This window comes from Larimichthys crocea, chromosome XVII, assembly GCF_000972845.2.
Source record: "Larimichthys crocea isolate SSNF chromosome XVII, L_crocea_2.0, whole genome shotgun sequence".
NCBI classification, from domain to species: Eukaryota; Metazoa; Chordata; class Actinopteri; family Sciaenidae; genus Larimichthys; species Larimichthys crocea.
This window is the reverse complement of record NC_040027.1, coordinates 12101938-12121781: the sequence shown is the minus strand read 5'-3', so window position 1 is coordinate 12121781 and position 19844 is coordinate 12101938. Positions and strand designations below refer to the sequence as shown.

General features: G+C 41.1%; 1 protein-coding gene across 1 annotated transcript; it reads left to right on the top strand.

The window, feature by feature from the left end:
- The first annotated feature begins 506 nt into the window (after window positions 1–506).
- On the top strand, window positions 507–17860 carry LOC104919104 (protein-glutamine gamma-glutamyltransferase K). The gene is made up of 14 exons (XM_019277658.2): window positions 507–581; window positions 6060–6352; window positions 6458–6649; window positions 9745–9996; window positions 11407–11525; window positions 11630–11737; window positions 12908–13085; window positions 13161–13299; window positions 14660–14852; window positions 15057–15210; window positions 15295–15579; window positions 16728–16888; window positions 16974–17110; window positions 17209–17860. Exons 2-14 carry the CDS (start codon window positions 6061–6063, stop codon window positions 17369–17371), a joined length of 2373 nt encoding a protein of 790 aa, XP_019133203.2. The 5' UTR covers window positions 507–581; window position 6060; the 3' UTR covers window positions 17372–17860.
- Window positions 17861–19844: the final 1984 nt, after the last annotated feature.

Here is a 19844-nt window from a genome sequence, read left to right as displayed (position 1 = left end):
AAAATACAAGGAAGATGCTAGTAGATATAAATACATGTACAATATGTTTTTAAAATGAAAAGAGCTGTACATTCTGTGCAGGAAAATATTTATTTTATCTTTAATGATATTTTAGTTCTTCTTCTTTTTACTCTTCTTACTCTACTGCATACTGGTTGTAGCTGACGGTATTTCTGAGTGGTTTGTAGTAACCTTCACACTCTCTCTGTGCAAAAAATAACAGTATTGAATTGAATTGAATGAATGAAGGATAGGACATAAGTTTGTACTCCAATACTGCTCACAGTAATAATCGTACTCTTCAAACACACCCTTACAAGTCTGAGGTCAAAGTTTAACAATCATAAAGAGATCATTTGTAATAAATAGTCTTTACTTTGTGTAAAGGTAAGTGGACCAAAATGATTTTAGAAGTTGTTTCCTGTCTGTGCAGCAGGAGGGCGTGTCCTCACTGTCTTAGCTGACAAGTATTTAAAGGAGGTCTTAACTTGTCTGTGAAACACAAAGACACACAGCGAAGAACAGAAGACTTCTCCTCCCTCCAAGTCTGCATCGTCACATTTCTTCTCCCGTTGCACTGAGTGAGTTTGAACAAGCTGTTTCACGCGTTGCTTTTTATATTCGTACAGAGCCAGAGACATTTGGCATCCTTGGGGAAAATGTTCTGCTGCAAACAATTAGTTCTTTAAGTCACATTTCCAGCACTTTTGGTGCTTTGAAGCATTTTTATCCTTAATAATCTTTAATAATAAATCAAAACTCTGCAGCAATGTGACCTGGTATTGATAAAAAACAACAACAAAGAGACAGTTTGAACATATTTGAACAGCTTTGGTTTGGCTTGCTGTATGTTGTGGCTGTGTGTATAAATCATCGCTGTGAATAAAATTAAATTGGAAATTATTGAAATTATGAATTATTACACCTTGATAAAAGCAGCGTTTCTCCTATGGCATCACCATGAAGAACCACTATGTGTCATTTTATGCATGATTAGCTCTGTCAGACTTTGTTTTTGATGTTGTACAGTTGTTGTTGTTGTTGTTGTTGTTGCTATATAAGAGATACCAGAGGATCCTTTCCTTAAAAATGTATAAATTAGATCATGTATGACTCCCAACAGCAGCTGCATCTCTGTAGTTTACATCTCGAGTAGCAAACTAATATAAACAGTCTAACATTTACATTACATCCCTCAGGGTCGTTTGTGTGAATGCTTTAATTCTGATGTGAACTTATTTATCAGTGAAGGTCCCTTTGTTTCTCTTTTTGTGGCCCCAAAGGCAACGAGTCATGGGTGTATCTGAGCGATGCTTACTGGGTCACCATCCTCCTGCAGGAAAATATCCTGATGACTAGCACATGTTATATCTGCTGCTGACGTCGCCGAGACTGAACTTAGACCCACATCTTGTGTTTATATGATTCAGTTGCACATGGGGCTCATACAACATGTTGCGATTCAGACACCCAGACATGTGCTCCAGCACAGCGGGAGAAACTCTGAGTAGTTCGGATATCACACAGTCGATGATGAACTGCTTTGCATCTTGATCTCATCATCATCTCTGTGTTATTTTACAGTGTAGAGCAAAGATTTCTATCTAAAAGTTTGTTGATCTTTGTGGTTGAGTCTCTCTCTTTTTTTTTCTCGGCAATAAAATAGTAGAGCATGTTAATGCAGCATTTCTCCTCATATTTTTGGCACTGAGGCATGTGCTGTGGTGGATTTAATTTTCACTTTTCCATAGTTTGTGAGGCCCCACCCTGCTGTGAGCTTTCACAACCTACCGAGGCTTCCCAATTCTAATTACTGTGTGTCTTGCAGATGAAAACGCATCAGTGGAAAATCCAAAACAGAGCTACATTCAGTCGAACAGTTTCAAGCCACACTAAAAGAAACAGCTCAAGACTCAAATATCTAAACTATTTGGTGGATCGCCACGAACTGTGTGCAGATATTCACAGTTCGGCTCAGCTCAGATGATGAAACTTCACTGAAAAACAACATTCCTACCATCCCCGGCTTTGTGTTTCGTGTTAATGAGGCTAAAACTAACGATCAACCAGCTGCAGCAACAATTAGTGTGCTCTTAATGCTGAGCAAACCTGTTTTTTACGTACATACATTTCATTGTGTTAACCTGTGTTAAACCTACATATGAAGGATAACTTAATAACTTATTTCTTGGTCTAAACTACACAAAGTTATCATCTAACGCAGCAGTATGTTAGCAGCATGTGTATCATGTTACTATTTATTTTTTTATCCTCGTCTGTCAGCAGTAAAAATGACGACGCACAGTGAGCAGGGTGGAGGCGTTGCTCTGCTACTGTCTGTGATTTATTGTACTCACAGTCTGAACTTCACTGGCATATGAATAACGAGTGAACTCACTGTCAGTCTTGCTATTGCCTCATCCGAATGTGCTTGGTGACCGCAAAACAGTCACCGCATAACAGTCAGCGTTGCAGAGGAATGTAAAAAGTGTGTGTGTGGGAAAGGCTTTCAGTGGGCTCGGAGCTCATTCTTGAAAGTCAGATCTCTGTGAGGTGAGCGAAGGAGCAGAGGGCGGAAATGAGACAGAGATAGGATGAGTTTGAGACATCGTGCCCCGCTCTGGTTTTGCAGAGTTTGAGTGTATTTGTCTTGTGAAGAAATGTGACTTTAATCTTTGCTACCAAGAGGTGACAAAGCATGGAGTTTTGATCTTAATGCAAAGAAATTTAATTAGTTTCATAGCACAGTTCTGAATCAGAGCAGAAAACCACCTGGATGTTTGAACTGAAGCAGATCGTCATTCAGCATCCAGCATCCGTCCTGTTTGATTGTTTTTTCACTCTGTGTGTACACAACTAAATGAGCAATGTTAGTGAAAATTTAAATGATTTATAACTATGTTATTCTTTGTGTATCGATACCTTAAAGAGTCGAATGAACAGACAAGACGAGGAATATTAATGCAACGCTCCAGTGCATGCTAAAGACACAGGAGCGTGTCTGTTACTTCATATAAATCAACATATAGAAAATAACTAATTCACAGACACAATTTTAAAATACAGAAAACTACTGTAAAATGTTTTTTCCCCATAAATTTACATTTTTTTTACATCTTTAAACCAATAAAGTTGAAATAAATGTACACTAAACTAGATGTAATTGATAAATGGTTGAAATAGACAATAATGGGATTAATAACCAGTTGAAATCAGGTGGCGACCAGAGTCAGTAAAAAAAGAAAGAAAAGGGGGTTCAGGTTCTGGCTGCGGGGTTAATCCCACAGGAGTGTGGACTGACAGGTGTTGGCTGGATGTGGCAGCAGATCGACAGGCTGGCAGTCAGATCCTGTGAGACGAGAACACAATCACAGGAACAAGAACACAGGCTACAAGAGAAGAAAAAAAAATCAACCAACAGGAATAATAGACAAAAGCAAAATAGCACTAAGCTGACTGAATGATCTGGCAACGTGATGATCTGTTATAGTTAGAGGTGTGCAGGATGATACCAGGAAGACATGCATACAGCTGGTAAACAGAGAGAGACACACAAACATGAGACAAAAGGAAACAACGGGAAAAAGAGCAGACGACGTCTTCAGACAGAAACTGTCTGAACACAAGCGGACAAATGATTTAAACATCCAGCTTCTCTTCAGCTGGTTGTACAAATACACACTTGACCAAACTATCTGTGACGATGTGTTATGATGTATCGTGTTTTGATAGTACCAGTTGTCCATTTATGACTATAACATGTACCAACATCAAATCCTCCTGTCCTCTGTGCTGTGTCTAATGAACTATCTAGCTATCTAAACCATGTTAAGAAAAGCAGTAGTGGACTCAAATGCAAACACAAACCAAAGACTGAATCTCATTTTAATAGTTTATTTACAACACAAAGAGAAAGTGCAGTACAGGTGAGAGGAGCCAGTGATGGATGGGGTGTCCGGGGTGGAGCAGGGCTGATGGTGACAAGGTCAAAGTGATCTTTATTATCCCCAAGGAGCAACACGATCATAAAGTAAGTTAGTTTTTGTGTCTATTAGCCCTGCATTTTGGAAGATTGCATCTGCGACATGACGTCAACAACTCAGACTCAGAGTTCAGGGGGTGGCTGAGGTCAGCCAGGGCAGATGGGGCCTTCTTCAGGGTCCTAGATATGTCTGGACACTCTGCAGTCTGCTATTTAAAAGTAAGAGACCTCACAAAGGAGAAAAGTCAGGACAGATTCAATAAAACATTTGCGTAAAAGTTCTGTCAACAGGAAAGAAGCTGGCTGAAGGATGGCAGACTTAGGTAGGTCGATATCACAGAACGGCAAATAGCACTCGTTACCAATCAGCATCTGAGAGGACGAGTCAGCCTTTTATACTGCAGTAGCTGATTGGTGAATGAGGAACAGGTGGTGAGGTGATCAGGCAGGTGAGAGGGACAGCGATAGACAAGACGACAGAAAAACGAGGGCAAAGACACAAGGAAGGGAGGCAAACAGCCTCCGCTCGACAAAAACATTGGTTATAATATCCACTTTTACATAATTAATAGTGTTAATAATTAATAGTTTGGAATATGATGAGCGGTGTCGGTAAAGGCTTGAGTTCATACGACAGGGCTGTATCATTCCCGTCACTCTTGAGGCAGCACACGCAGAAGAAATGTCTCATGATATTCATTTCAACTGACAGATATTGGTCATGATTCGCCAACACATTAAGCACTCGAATACGAAATGTCTCCCTCTCATTCTCAGACTAATTAAAACAAGCTGTTGTGTAAGAGCCATTAGTAATTGGACTGTCAGCCGGTTTCTCCCCCCCCTCTGAAGTAATTGGACAATGGATTGAGTTTAAGATAACGTGACAGCGTTTGAGCCATCACATGTTTGTTGAACGCCCGACAGAGATAAAATGCACAGCAGGGTGTGAGGTGTGAATCAGAATCAGTTTACTGACCACGTATGTGCACTCATACGAGGATGTGTACAGGATACATACACAGAGATAATACAGCTAAAATCAAGGAGCTTGACAGGTAAACACACATTAAACTGCTTTATACAGATAAATATATATAAATATGTGTATCTATATGCATATAAAATAAACAATATTAGGCAACAAGTAGTTAAGACCAAGCAATCTGATTGGCCAACTAGACAGGACAGCACACCTGACTCATTACTAAAAATATGACTCCGCTTTAATGTTAGTCGGACTAGAAATCGTATGATCGTACTAAAGACTACTTACTGGAGTAGTAAACTGATGTGACTGATTGTTTTCCAGGTATTAGTCATCAGTAAATGGAGATAACGTGAGCGAAAAAATGTTTATTTTGAGAGCGAATGCCACAAAATGAAACGTTTTGATGATAGGTTTTATTTTATTTAACATAATCTCAATATTACATATAATTGCACCGCCTCGGCCGTGCTGTACGACATCACTGTTGTACCAATAATGACGGTAAAGCACACCCTCCCATGCAATAACTAACCGGTAGCTTATCTCACCACACTTTACAAGTTGCTTGCTCAACACTAGTGACGACATCCTAGAATAACTGCATCTAATCTGTAGTTCAAGTATAAAGAACTATACATTTAACATACTATAAGTACTTGAAAATGTTTTTTTTTATTATTGTATATGAATTAAATGAAATAAAGTATTTATGTGAGCAATAATCTTAATGGAATCATTCAGTGTTTTTTGTGTAATTCACAAAACTCATAACAGACACAGTGGTGAATGACTATGTAGTCTCCAAAGTATGATTACCTTTTGATGATATGTTTTATTGAAGTTGGTAATTGCTGTATATTCACAATATTACATGAGAGGGTGCCAATACTGACGGTAAAGCACAGCCTCTCGTGTAATATTGCTTTAATAACATCTGCAGACAAAATAAAACTAGAAAAATAGTACGACAATGCAGAGTGTAAAAATAAATATGATTTATTTTAGCTGCACATATATAATAATGGTGCTGTGATGCATAATCAATGAGCTTCTAGATTTTCTCATTAAGTTTTTTCTTCATTTCAGGATGCCTGTAGAGAAGCATTCAATCAGAGACAGAGCTGCAGTCGGCCGATTTCCAACTGTCACTTTTGGATTTGAGGAAGATGCGGAAGAAGAAAAGGAAGGATCAGAAGAGAACAACGCTGAGAAGGAAAACGCATGTCAGCGATGGCTGCGTAAAGTCTGCCCGTGCTGCTATCCCACGCCAAACGAAGAAGACGTCACGGACACTTTGGTCACAGGGATTGATGACCTGGACAAGGAGAACGAGGCAAACAGCGGGAAACCTGAGACTGGTGGTGACAGCGAGCTTGATGGTAACAGGCATCTATAGAGCTCACAGTTATGTCATGTATCCATCAAATGAAATGCCAACAACACGACAGACTCTCATATATTTTGTGTTTTGGTTTTTTTTGCAGAGCTTCTCCTGAAAGTGCAATCGATAGACCTGATGAAAGACAAATCAGGGGAGACCCGCACAGAGCACCACACAAATCTCTACCAAAGTGATAACTTCATCATTCGCAGAGGACAGAATTTCAAGATGTGGATCAGCCTGTCTCGACCCTTTAACCCAAACACAGACAAACTTCACCTTGAACTGAAAACAGGTTAGTCCTCCACAGAAACTGTGCAGCTGATTTCAAATTCAAACACTGCTGCTCGGCTGTGTTTTAAGGCTTTAAAGAGACGCCACAATTACATTATAAAGACAGAAAGAGACTTCCACAACAACAAAACAGACGTGCTGATGAATACTAATTCATTTTATAGAAATTTCCCACATGACCTCTAATCTTAAGAGGCCAAATGTGAAACTGGATGGATGCAGTCCAGCCTCGCTCACATGCTTCCTCGACCCTGTATGAAACCCCGTACGGAGCTGCACATGATAATTAAGACTTTTTTCAGACCGCCTTTTTCCTTGGCAGTCACGGGGAAAGAGAGGAAGGTGACAGGTTGGGGGTGGTGGGAGGAAAACATCATGTAAGAAGTTTATGCTCATGTCTCATACTGTTAATTTGGCTGCTCCTCTGTGTGTGTGTGTGTGTGTGTGTGTGTGTGTGTGTGTGTGTGTGTGTGTGTGTGTATTGATTTTGTTGCATTTGTGTGTGAGATAAACAGACTTATGGATAGATGGGGAAAGGGAGGGAGGGAAGATAGAGAGAGAGAGAGAGAGAGAGGAAGATTTTTGGTTACTATTGCTATGGTAACGGTTCTTGTTGCTATGCTCCAGGGAGAGCGTTTTACAGATGCCGAGTCTTCAGTGCTCCCCTGACTGAAATCCAGTCGACTGACAATTCAACATTAATGCCGCCACGACCAACTGTCTGTGTTTACCCAGCGTTCACTCCTGTATCTGCTCCCTCTCATCTTGCTGTGTCGGATATAGAACCTAAAATTATAGCTGTGATGCTTGAACAGAATAATTACAACGTCTCTGTTGCAGAGAGGGTTTACATGCGTATTAGGAATGCAAACTTTCCCTTATGTTCATTGTTGAATATGCATGAGATTTAATGAGGTTTAATTTCCTTTTTTTGCGAGCCAAAAATGGAAATATATTATTCCCTTGAGAGAAAGAGCATAAACACAAATCATATATAATGATCCAATAAATTTAAAAAGCCATCTGTCACAGGAGGATAATAACAGCTGCAAGTAAAGCTTTTTTTTTTTTTATGCCATCACTCGCTCTATCGTGGATATTTCATCTGAAAACAAACATCTCTCAGCTCAAACTGTTTTCCACAGTACTCGGTCCAAACACTGTACGCTGAGACGTGAGCCCCACAGCGTGAAGGTAATCACAGCCCAATCTGAAACAACACTGTTGTTTTTTTTAAATTTCATGCCAAAGTCTCAGGCAGTTCAATCGTCGTTTTCTTTACAGTGCACTTCAAAGTCTGAAGCCCCTCTAAAGACTCAGAGAGGCTGAAATTTTGAAAAAACACCTCACAGGATGAAAGTGAGCAGCGGATTGAGCGGCACACTGACAGTTTTGCTATTTTTAGAGTCTTACCTGTTTCAATATAAAGTTTTTCCCGAGGTGATGTTAGATGAAAAGCTCCGGTGTCAGTGGAAACAAAAATCACTCATCCGACCCCCCTGGGAGAGTGAATGTAATTCAGCAAATCTGCTTTTTGGATTATAAATTATGTTGTGCGCAGAGTTGACATTTTGGCTCTGGGTTTGTGTAAGAGTAAAAGCTCGGTGAGTGTCCAAAATGTTCAAAGAATATTTTGGACATTTTGAGAAATTCACTTCTTCTTTTTCCTGCCAAGAGTTAGATGAGGATATCAGAAGAAACTCTCGCATCTATTCAGCAAATATACAGCTTCATTCAAGCAGTAGTCTGTCTGTTCAAATAAACATCACATTGTGAAAATGCAGCATAGTGACTCACTTCAGTTAAACTTTGGTGCGTGACCTCACTGTAGTGGTACTTGGAGGAATGTCTGAAATGCTATCACAATTGCTACCTGTCATTCAAAGCAGTCACACTGTTAATGCTGCATAACTTTATTAATATAATCTGAACAGGTGAGTTTTATAAAAATTCACCCTCGCTGCAGTTGTCATGAACGGGGAAATTAGCTATAGAGACCAAAACTGTTTTTTGTACCAGGCTGAAAACATGTTTATTTCTGCTGTGAAGTTGGACATTTGAACATGGGGACTTATGGACACTTCACTTTTGGAGCCAGCCTCATGTGGGCGTTTGAGGAGGTTGCCACTTGGTTCTCCCGTGTCTGTCGGGTACTCCGGCTTCCTCCCACAGACCAAAGTGGACTATCTGTAGGTGTGAATGTGAGAGCCTCTAAGTGATAAACCAGTGATTGTCCAGGATGTACCCTGCCTCTTACCGTAAGTCAGCTGGGATCGGCTCCAGCGCCCTGATGAGGATAACCGTTTACAGAAACTAGAAGGATGGATTTCCTGAAATATTTGATTTCAGTATCGGCCTGCTGCATAGTCACATTCTTGCCAGTAGCACGTGCATTGGTGAGCTGAAATGTGACGATAAGAAAGTGAGACAGAGATCAAATGAACGTCAGGAGTACTGCTTTCAAACTAATCAACTTTGGTTCTTGACCCACTTCCATTAAGGATTCAACAATTCAACAATGAATAATCTTCTTAGGGTGAATAAATCTGCAAGGTGGTGCAAAATGTTTGACAAACACTGTGATGAACACAGCAAACAAAGATGAAGGTCACGCCCAATGAGGACAGAGAATGAAAATCAGGCATGGCTGTAGCTTTCCACATTCACTTAAGGTGGAAATCTCTTTAATGAGGCTGCAAACAGCTGGATGCGCCGCTGTTACAGATCGTTATACCCCACAGTCACCGTAGACATCAATGCTGTCCGTGACACACACAGTGCCTTTCACTTTAGCTGCAGCCTGAGCGAAGGATCTAATGCTGTCATGACACGCCGTGTGTGCATGTGTGTGCATGTTTTTGTGTGTGTGTGTATGACAGGACAGTACACACTGTGTTCTTTTTATTTGGTTTCTGTTTATACAAACTTACCTTACAAAGGTAGGAATGCAGGTGTGGCTGCAATCGAGGGATGGTGAATTGACTGAATTATGCTCTGCCACTGTTTGGAAATGGTGTGAACAACATTTGTCACTAGTTTCTGCATGCTGTATTCCTTCACATGTGGGTGATATGTATCTCACTTTCACCCTCTCAGGGCCGGTGCCAACCGTGTCAAAGAAAACCCACGTCATCATCCCTCTGGTGGAGGAGCTGCAGGACGACCGCTGGGAGGCTGCTATTGTGAAACAGGATGACAAAAGGATAATGCTGTCAGTGAATTCTTCACCCACTGCAGTCATCGGCCGATATCAACTCATCGTGGAGACAGATTGCGCAAACGGCCAGGCGGTTTCCACACATGACCCGGCTAATGACATCTACATATTGTTCAACCCCTGGTGTGAAGGTACACGAACGCCTGACAATAAAGTAACATACAGCCCTGCAAATATTTGGGTAAATGCATGTGTAAAGTGAGTTTATACAACTCTGCGGCAATAGTTTTCAGAGGCATCACAGGAAATATGTTATTTATTTCAGAGGTGGTGATAAATAGATAAATAAATGATACATTTTGAGCCAGGGTAGGTATTTCTGTGTGAGATCTGGACCCAAAAGTCAGACCAAACTGCAAGATTAAGGAACAGAGTCGCAAGTTCATTTAAATGAACGTGCAGACGATGTGAAGCAGTGATGGAGCTGTGCAGGCAAACTGAACTAAGCTGGTGGCAGTTTAATAAGCAAACAGGAAAATCCAGAGATAAGTAAACCTAAAGCACAAAAGAGCCAAAAAAACAGGACTGAACACGAGGTGGATCGAACAAGAAATACTGATTTGACCGTAACATGTGGGAAAGACTGAAGTAAAGAGCTGTTGTGGGTACACTGCAGATTCTTGATTGGTGGATGAGATGAAGGTGTGCAGGTTGCAGCAGGAGGAGGATGATTGGATGACCACGCCCAGACAGAACCACAAGGGAAAACAAGAAAACAATAGAAAAAAAGGGAAAGCTACAGCCAGATTATAACAATGTCTTTATGTTTCCACGAGAAGGTGTCCAAAAATGTCTGTTACTTCAAGGAAGAAAAATACACAAATCCCAGACGAGCCCTTGACATTATCAGCTCGTAGGTTCACCCTTTAAAATGTGGACTTTGAGTAAGATCCCTGCTGAATATGAAAAAGATACAAATCCTTCAGAGCACCTGATCCCTCTCCATAGCATCATCGCAGGTTTCCAACTCCTACATCTAATCCAGTGGCCTGAATCAGACACTCCTCCTTTGTCTTTGAATTATGGCAAAATAATTTAACGATAGGCATGAGATGTCCCCTGTGCCTGAATAAAATGCTGGCCCACACCAAAGTGAAGTGGTTTAAGCAGCACTTCTGATTGCTCTGTGCAAAACTAGCGCCCTTTACAAGAGGAGTTTGTGGGTCTCACTTCTTAAAATGTTGCACTGTGAGTAAGGTCTCTGTCAAGGAAAACTCACAAATCCCAGAAGAGCACCAGCTGCACGGCTCAATGCTTAACATTATGGCTTTCAGTGTGACCTCTCTCTGAATACGAGCAAACAGAGTCAAGAAAAGAAACAAATCCTTCAGAGCATCTGGTCCCTCTCCTGAAGAGGATCCATCCTGGCATCGCTGCAGGTCTCCTGCCCCTGCCTGCTCTCTGACACAGCTAGCAGGAAACCTTCAGCATCACTCGAGTCCCTTGTCAATCTCCTGAGTTATTTATCTGAAAAGTGTGTATGGAGGCAGAGAGATGCTTAAACAATGAGAATAAAATGTGTTTTACTTACTCTCTTTCAGGTGATTCAGTGTTCATGGATTCAGAAGACGAGAGGCAGGAATATGTCCTGAATGACATCGGACGGATTTACTACGGCACACAGTATCAAATTGGAGAGCGGACGTGGAACTACGGGCAGGTGAGTCGACCTGTGCGATCTGTCAGTGTTTGATGTTTGTTTAATACGCCAAGCAGTATGAACTGACTGAATCTCTCCATCCTCTCTGTGTTTTCTCTTTTCAGTTCGATGATGGGATTCTCACAGCATGCCTCTTTGTCCTGGAGAAGAGTGGAACTCCTGCGTCTGGTTGGAGTGATCCGGTTAACGTGGTGCGAGTCATCTCGGCCATGGTGAGACCGTCTTTTTCTGTTTTTCCACGCCTGATCCGCTGACCTTCATGTCTCACTTCATAATGTGCAAGTACACAGTGAACAGAGAGATCAATAGAAAACGCTTCTCGCTGCCTCAAACAACCTTTTAACAGTTTGAATCACAGCTGTGCTTCAGCGGGATACCTGTCACATCCTGACTCACTCTAATAAATCCTGTTTCAGCAATAACATGAAATGCTACTTTTAGACTGAAAGCTGGCTGGATGAGATCAAAATTGGTTTTATTATGTGAGTGTAACTACTAAAGACACACGCACGTCAAAGAGAATGAGCTGCATGTCGAGGAGTTTAGTCAGAGTTAGCACCCTCGAGGGAACTTTATCATGTTTTATCCAGCACAGGGGCGTCCAAGATGGCACGTTCACTAATTAAACACTGACACGCTGAGTTCATGCAGGGATGCTCACAGAGCCTCTGTTTCCATAGACTTGTTATTTATTATTACAACAATACAGAAATCATTGTTTTATCTGAATGGATTTGAGAGTGCACTGTAAAAAAACAAAACAGCAACATAAATTTATGGAAAATAATCAGATTTTATACAAAACTCTGTAAAATTACAGACATTATCTGTAAATTAACAACTAAACTGTATTATCCCAATGACAAATTAGTGTTATTTCTCATTTTTGTACAGGAAATTATGATATTATTCATGAGTATTATTATCACTATAATATTCTTTTCTTTTCTTTTTTTTATTGTGTACAAAATGCTGCTAAATTCAACCAGTAACTGTATATTAAACGTAATTTCAGTGTTATGCCAATAATGATAAATACATTTCTGATTTTTTAAATTACATACAAATGTAAAGTGACAGCAGTTATCCGTATTTAAATATGTCTGCTCATTATATAAATGTTTATATTCGTACTAACAATAACAGTAGTTTTCTGTTTGTTTGTTTTTTTTTTTCAAATTTTTACTTTGACTGAAAAGTTTAGTAAATTTATAGTTTAACATTTATTTGAATTACGATATTTTTCTTTCATCTTATGTTGTTTGTTTGACAGCTAATGTTGTCAGTCATTTAACCATTAAATTTGGTAGTCTTGTAGCATTTATAGGGGCAGACTTTCTATTTTTCTGGAATTCAAAATATACTTTTTTTCATTTATCCAGACCAACTCTCCTGATGACCGTGGAGTCCTGGAGGGAAACTGGTCAGGAGACTATTCACTTGGAACCAGTCCGACAGTTTGGAGCGGGAGTGTGGAAATCCTGAAAGAATACCATAAAAACAACGGCACGCCCGTGAAGTACGGCCAGTGCTGGGCCTTCGCTGGCGTGGTCACTACAGGTGTGTGTTGTCTGTATAGACGTGTGTGACAGGTGAACGTCCCACAGATACTGACCACTGACGTCTTCTTTTCAGTTGCTCGATGTTTCGGCATTCCCTGTCGAACTGTGACCAACTTCAGCTCGGCTCATGACACAGACGTCTCCTTGACGACAGATGTTTACCTGGACGAGAACCTGGAGCCAATAGATTACCTCAACACTGACTCCATCTGGTATGTTCTGTCACCATCATTCATCGCTGTGAGGCTGCTGCATCATGACGATTTAAGTAGCACCACTCAGATCGATATGCGAAGCACCACGTTCATATTTTCGATGTTTTGGCAATTCAATGTGACCCATGAATTTAGTGAAACAATGTGACAGACTGCACCTAATCTTATTGTCATTCCTGCGTTTTCTGCAGAACCATTAGTTGATTCCTGCCTTCAGATTTGTGTCGGCAGAGGAGCTCCAATCCCATCAGTGCATCCGACCCTGAATAGTTTGTGCTTCATGCTTTTGTTGTGCTTCGCGAGTGATACGTGCGTGAAATGTGTCGAGTTGACAAGCTTATTTTTCTTTGGAAAGAGTACACAAAGAGCACTCAACGTTTTCACACCAGTTCCTTCAAATTCAAGGACCCAACACAACAGAGAGAGAGTTTAAGACACAGATCACACAGTTATTTACAACACTGAGTATTTTTATAATCAGAGTCAGGAGAATGAGAGTGTGAACATACATGCAGAATGTAATGAAAGAAAAAAATATTCAGACACGTTCATTGAAACATGTCTATTTTTAAAAACTCAAGGCCTTTTCCTTCCAAGGATTCAAGGACCCGTGTGAACCATATACATAATACATGGCGTTCCTTTCTTTGCAATATTTCAGCTATGTAAATCGAGGCATTCATGACGAGAATAGTAGGTATGTTAATAATAATAGAAAGAATCCTACAGACTATTCGATGGTGCCTTTCATGGAACTCAAGGTCACCTTAACATGACAGAGATTTTGAGATTTTGTACTTTGTAATATTGGGTGCTGCAGAGTTCTGGATGAGTTTAATGTCAGTCAGAATTAAATGATATGACCAAGACATAAAACTTCCAAGTGCAATGCTAAGACCGGGCGTAGTGTGAAGATGTTTCACAGATGGAAGAAGGTACCTTGCATGTTTACAAGTCCTTTGTTACTGTGTGGTTTGTATTTTGTTTCCTCATCTCAGTTGTCCTCTTTTGAAATGTGGAACTGTAGTAGCACCATGATCTTTTCTTTTTTAAAATAAACTCATAGGCGGTTTCATTGTCACCAAAGTGCACTTACAGACCGGACACAGGTAGATGACATCCCGAACAGAATTGTGCCCATCCTGCATTGTTATGATGAAAAGGAGCCTCTCGTCAGCTCTCTACCCGTTTCACATGATATATAATACATTTTAAAAAACAAAATAAAACAACCAAAGGCATATCTGCAAGTTTCACGGGTACTCCCAGGAGTAAAATGTTCGCAAAATGCAACAAAATGTTTGTAGCCTTCTAGTTTTTTTTGTAAGCCCTGACCTTTTAATCTTTTGTCCTGAAGGAACTTCCACGTGTGGAACGACTGCTGGATGGCTCGTCCAGACTTGCCTGCAGGCAACGGAGGCTGGCAAGCTGTCGACGCCACACCTCAGGAGACCAGCCAGGGAACCTTCTGCTGTGGCCCCGCTTCGCTCGCTGCCATCCGCTATGGTCAGGTCTTCCTCAAGCACGACACTCCGTTTGTGTTCGCCGAGGTTCGTGACACTAAGTTATTGCAAAGAAATTCAGTTTTGACCTCCAGGAGTGAGCGACTGATCCTTTGGTTGCTGTTTTGTGTTGGCAGTTTATGCGTGTGCAGTGTGCTAACATCGAGCCATATGGCATGCATCAAAGGATGTGTGACGTTTCCCATCTGTTCAGGGGTTTATTCTCTCTCTTTCATGCTCCCCCTCCCTCAGGTTAACAGTGATAAAATCTATTGGCAAAAGAACATAGATGGGACCTTCAGTAAAATCTACAGTGAGAAAAAGACGATGGGCCACTTCATCAGCACGAAGGCTGTTGGCTCTGATGAACGCAACGATATCACACACCTCTACAAACACCCTGAAGGTATCATTAAACCAAATTCCCACACTGAAATGGCCTTTTCACAGTGATCACAAGCATTAACTCCACATTTCTGGTCATTCTCAGGCTCAGAAGCGGAACGCATTGCTGTGGAAACAGCATGCAGCTATGGCTCCAAGGCAGAGGCCTATTCGCCTCCGACAGCACAGGACGTCTCCGTTGAAGTCACCATGAAAGGCAAAGGTCCCGAAATGGGAGGAGACGCAGAGCTGACCATCGTGTTGCGAAACAGCAGCTCGGAGCAGCGCACGGTCATCCTGCACAGCCAGGTGGCAGTCATGTATTACACCGGAGTCCACAAGGCCACGGTGAGGAAGGACAACACAGACGTGGACTTACTGCCCAACGAGGGTGAGTGGAGCTTCTGCAGGGAGGGGTGGAGGAAGGAAGTCAACCCACACTTGTCTAAATAAATCAATCAATTAATAACTAAGTAAATGACTCACTACATGCAAACCAAATATAGTAATTTCAATTGAATTAAACATGACTTACATTTCTATTTCTGTCTGTCTAATTTGCTTCTGTATTTATTCACCTTTGCGTTAATTATCCTATTTATTTACTTTCCCTTTTTATTTTTACATTTCTTTATGCATCGCAGCTTTATTATGCAAATGAGGGAGGCTTATTCAAGGTGTTTCACCTACTCGTCATCAGAGTGCATAGATGCACTTTTACATGTCTCACTCCTACACACCTATCGCTAAGCTTGCTTTGGCTGTTAAGCTAAAAATCGAGCTCTGTATTGTTAGTACACATTATGTTACTTATGATATAAAACTAGAGAGTCGACAACTTTGCCAACAGCCAAACATCAAGCAAATACAACAACACAAGACATAGCAGCCAGCCAACAGCTAGAAGCCCGGCTCGTCATCTGTCTTTCAGACTTTTATTTCACACAACGACTAAAAGTCAGTCCCAGATTTACTCTTCTTGCTCGACCTCTCTCTCATGTTCTCTTCTTCCTCCGTCGATGTCTCTCTTCAATCTTTTCACCTCTATAATTATATCCATAGAGGCTGCTGAGCCTGATTATGTTACCCACTTGCCCAGCTCCTGTTCTGGCACGACACTGGGTCTGTTCCCCTTTAAAACCTCTTCTTCCCAGTGGTCCAAAACTCCTGTGGTACAACCACTAACACTCCCCCGGTGCTCTAAGCAGCTACAGTTGGCAGCAGTTTACTTCACTGTCCATCAGGAAACTCTGTAAATCACAGAGAGTTGAGGCGGAGCAGCCGGAGGACGTCAGAGGGAAAACCAGAAAACATTTTCTCCATAAAATATGATCCAGTTTCACCAAAATCAGTGAAACAGTTGGTGGTGTGTGACTTACGTACTTCTCGTGGGTGATCGTACCCGGAGCACAAAGTTACAAAGTTACTGATGACACGTCAAAGTAGCATCAACATGACGTTAAATCTATATTATTTTTTGGTAGAAAAGTTAACACAAAGTTTCTTTTAACATTCTTTGCATGTGTTTACCGTCTACAGAAAAGATTTTGGAGTGGACCCTGGTGTACAAAGACTACAAGGATCAACTGATAGACCAGGCCGCCCTGATGATGACACTGTCAGGCAGAGTCAGAGAAACACAGCAGGTCGTGGCCACTCAGTTCAGTTTCCGGCTCAGGACGCCGGACCTCATCATAAAGGTGAGCTAAATGATTCATCAGGAAAATACAAACGTAAAGTTCAGGTCTGAATGTTGTTTTCTTGCTGTGTTTGTCTCTCACGCAGCCAATCGGGAAGGCCGTGGTCGGGGAGAAGATGGCAGTAGAGATTTCATTCACTAACCCGCTGCCACAGGTGCTGAAGGCGGTGATATTCCACGTGGAAGGACTCGGCCTTCTAACTGCTCAGAAGATTAATTATGGGTGAGGAGGAAAAACACACTATATTGAGCTCAGTCCTTTTAAACTACCCTGTCCATCTTTTGTGATTGCCACTGTCATTTCCTGTCCTACCCCTTCAGAGATATCGGCAGCCGTGCCTCAGTGTCTCTGACTGAGCATTTCGTCCCCACCCTGCCTGGACCGAGGAAATTACTGGCTTCATTGGACTGCAGGCAGCTCACACAGGTTCACGGTGTGGCCGACATCACTGTGGAGGAGAAAAAAAGCAACGGCGCTCTATAGTGATTCCAAACTGACACCGAATATCGTTCTCTATATCCTATTCTGACTCCATTTCGCTACGTAATTTATATGGAAAGCTAGTGTTTAAGTTCACAAAGGCATGACACAACAGTGCAGGACAATTTCAACATTCCCAATGACTACAGAGAGACAACTAATCCTAATCCAAATCATAAAACATCTAAAAGAATGTGATGTTTGTGGGTCAGAACTCAGAATTGACAGAAACTTTTATATATTCTGTAAAAAAAAACAGTATTAGTTTACACCTTGTGCCAAGGTTATACAATATACAGAAGTGATGTAATATAAAAATAAATTAATAAAAAATAAAAGAAGTTTATAAAGACAGTCTCTACATTGAGAAGTTTTGTATTTATATATATATGCGATATATTTATTTTGTTTACTTTGCCACTTGTTGGCAATCAGAATTATTTTATTTGAATGTCCAAATACTGCTACATGTATCATTAAAAACAACAATTATTTCCAATGTGTCGTCTGTAGTCTGGTGATTTATTGATGTAACAGTTTATTTCTGCTGCTGGTGTCATGAAAATGTTTATTTGCCACGGGTTGCCAATGGATACAAGGTCGTGCTGCCATGTTGGAAGCTGCGAGGTCGAGTGCGTCAAGGGTAGAGAAGAAAAACCGCTGCTGCTGGTGGTAGAGTTAGTGATTGAGTCACTTTTCAAACTTTTAAACAGCATTTTATCAAAAGAGGAGGAAGTTTGGGGTCTGCATGATTCATCTGCAGCCTCTGGGTAGAATAAAAGAACACCTACATGCGCTTGTATTTGTACACAATTTAAAACATTACTTCAGTGCATGACGGAGCTGTATTCTCTGTTTGTGAAATTGCGTCCCTCGCCAACGGCAAATTTAATTAGAAATGAATTAAGGACTATAAAGATAACAGCGTTCACCACTTAAAATGCCAAATTCAAGAAGTCTTTTCACAGGATTGTGAGCCACCAAAAGGAGAAGACGTATCTTCTGATGATAAGACGAAGAGCAGAGTGGTACAAGAGGAAGAACAACCAGCACAACTCATGAGAAAATTTACAACAGCTCCGAGCATTTCATCAAAGCTGAGTGAAGTGCTGAACAGTTAGTTAGTCGGTGGACTGACATTCAGGTTGAGCAGACTGTTGTTGGAGTGGGTATTGTCTTTTGTATCCTTTGGGCTCTGTGCAGGCACCACACCAATATCAATGATACTCAGTAGATGGGTACTTATGTTGTTCTGTGTGGTTTTAATCACGTCCTCCTGTTCAGGGCCGTGCACGTCCCGTGACGGTTTGTAATGTTAACGACAACTTGGCACAGGGATTTTTCTTGATTGAGTTTCGGAAGTTTCTTTATTAGGTTGGAGATGAGTAGAAGGAAACATGCACACCACTCGCTTGGTCTCTTTTGTGGTGCAGGGAATCAAAACCCCTGAAAGTACAGACCCAAAGAAAAAAATCAGTTCCCACATCAAGTCTGCAATGATTTATTAAAAATTCAATGTTCCCGTCATGAGGACCTGCCTCAAGACAATTGCAGCATTGAGCACGGTGGCTCGGGCTGTCATCATGTTGGCAGTCCTGTCTCTTTCACCTCCCAGCTGATCTAAAAATTAGCAATAACATGGATTCATCATTGGACCTGAGACATTTTAACATGGAGGCTTATGGAGACTGACTCACTTCTGGAGCCAGCCTCAAGTGGCCATTCGAGGAACTGCAGTTTCTGGTACTTCCGCTGTCGCTTGGACTGAACAAGGATCTGGATCTTTTATCTTCCTATGAAATGTCCTGGAGAATAATGATGACGATAACTTACAGTAAAACTGCTCACCTGCTCTGCTGTCTGTAATTTGTGAGGAAAAATGTTTGAGTGTGAAACGGCATTGAGATGTAGGTGTTGTTGTTTTTTTCGAGCCGTGTGTGAAGACCAAGCGGAGATGATGGCATAAAAACTGACTGTGGTTGTTTGTTATCTTTTAATTCCCTGTCAGGAAGATGAGGAGTGTGCGCTTTGAAGCTAATTAACCTTAATGATAATTTAGATGATTTATTTATTTAAAAGACACGACAGGAATTTCATGCTGCATTCATGGATGGTGACAGGACTTCAGACATGTGGTGCAGTTTCATCATACAGATGTATAGAGTAAACATTACTGAAAATATTACATAATTTCTCACTAACAAGGAGACAAAATATTTGTGTTTCTGAGCTGGGGGCTATGACATTGTTGACATCCAGAATGGGATGAAGATGTTGTGCCACATGTTGTTGTTTTAATGCCAAGTTTGCTGCCAGTGACAGGTTGATTGACAGGCAGAACATTTCTCCACGAAGCATTCCTCCGACATTTCTTATTTTATTTACCTTCTTTCTTCCTACACACTCTATAGAGGCTCTGTTGGAGTTCCCAGCTTTGTCTTTTCATAAACGCTAACGTCAAACACAGATAATAAAA

Excerpts from the sequence above, each read along its gene's own strand:
- LOC104919104 (XM_019277658.2), top strand. The coding sequence starts at position 6,061 with ATGCCTGTAGAGAAGCATTCAATCAGAGACAGAGCTGCAGTCGGCCGA. Across the intron at positions 11,738-12,907 it reads TGCGAGTCATCTCGGCCATG|ACCAACTCTCCTGATGACCG; the intron begins GTGAGACCGTCT and ends TCATTTATCCAG. Across the intron at positions 17,111-17,208 it reads GCTCAGAAGATTAATTATGG|AGATATCGGCAGCCGTGCCT; the intron begins GTGAGGAGGAAA and ends CTACCCCTTCAG.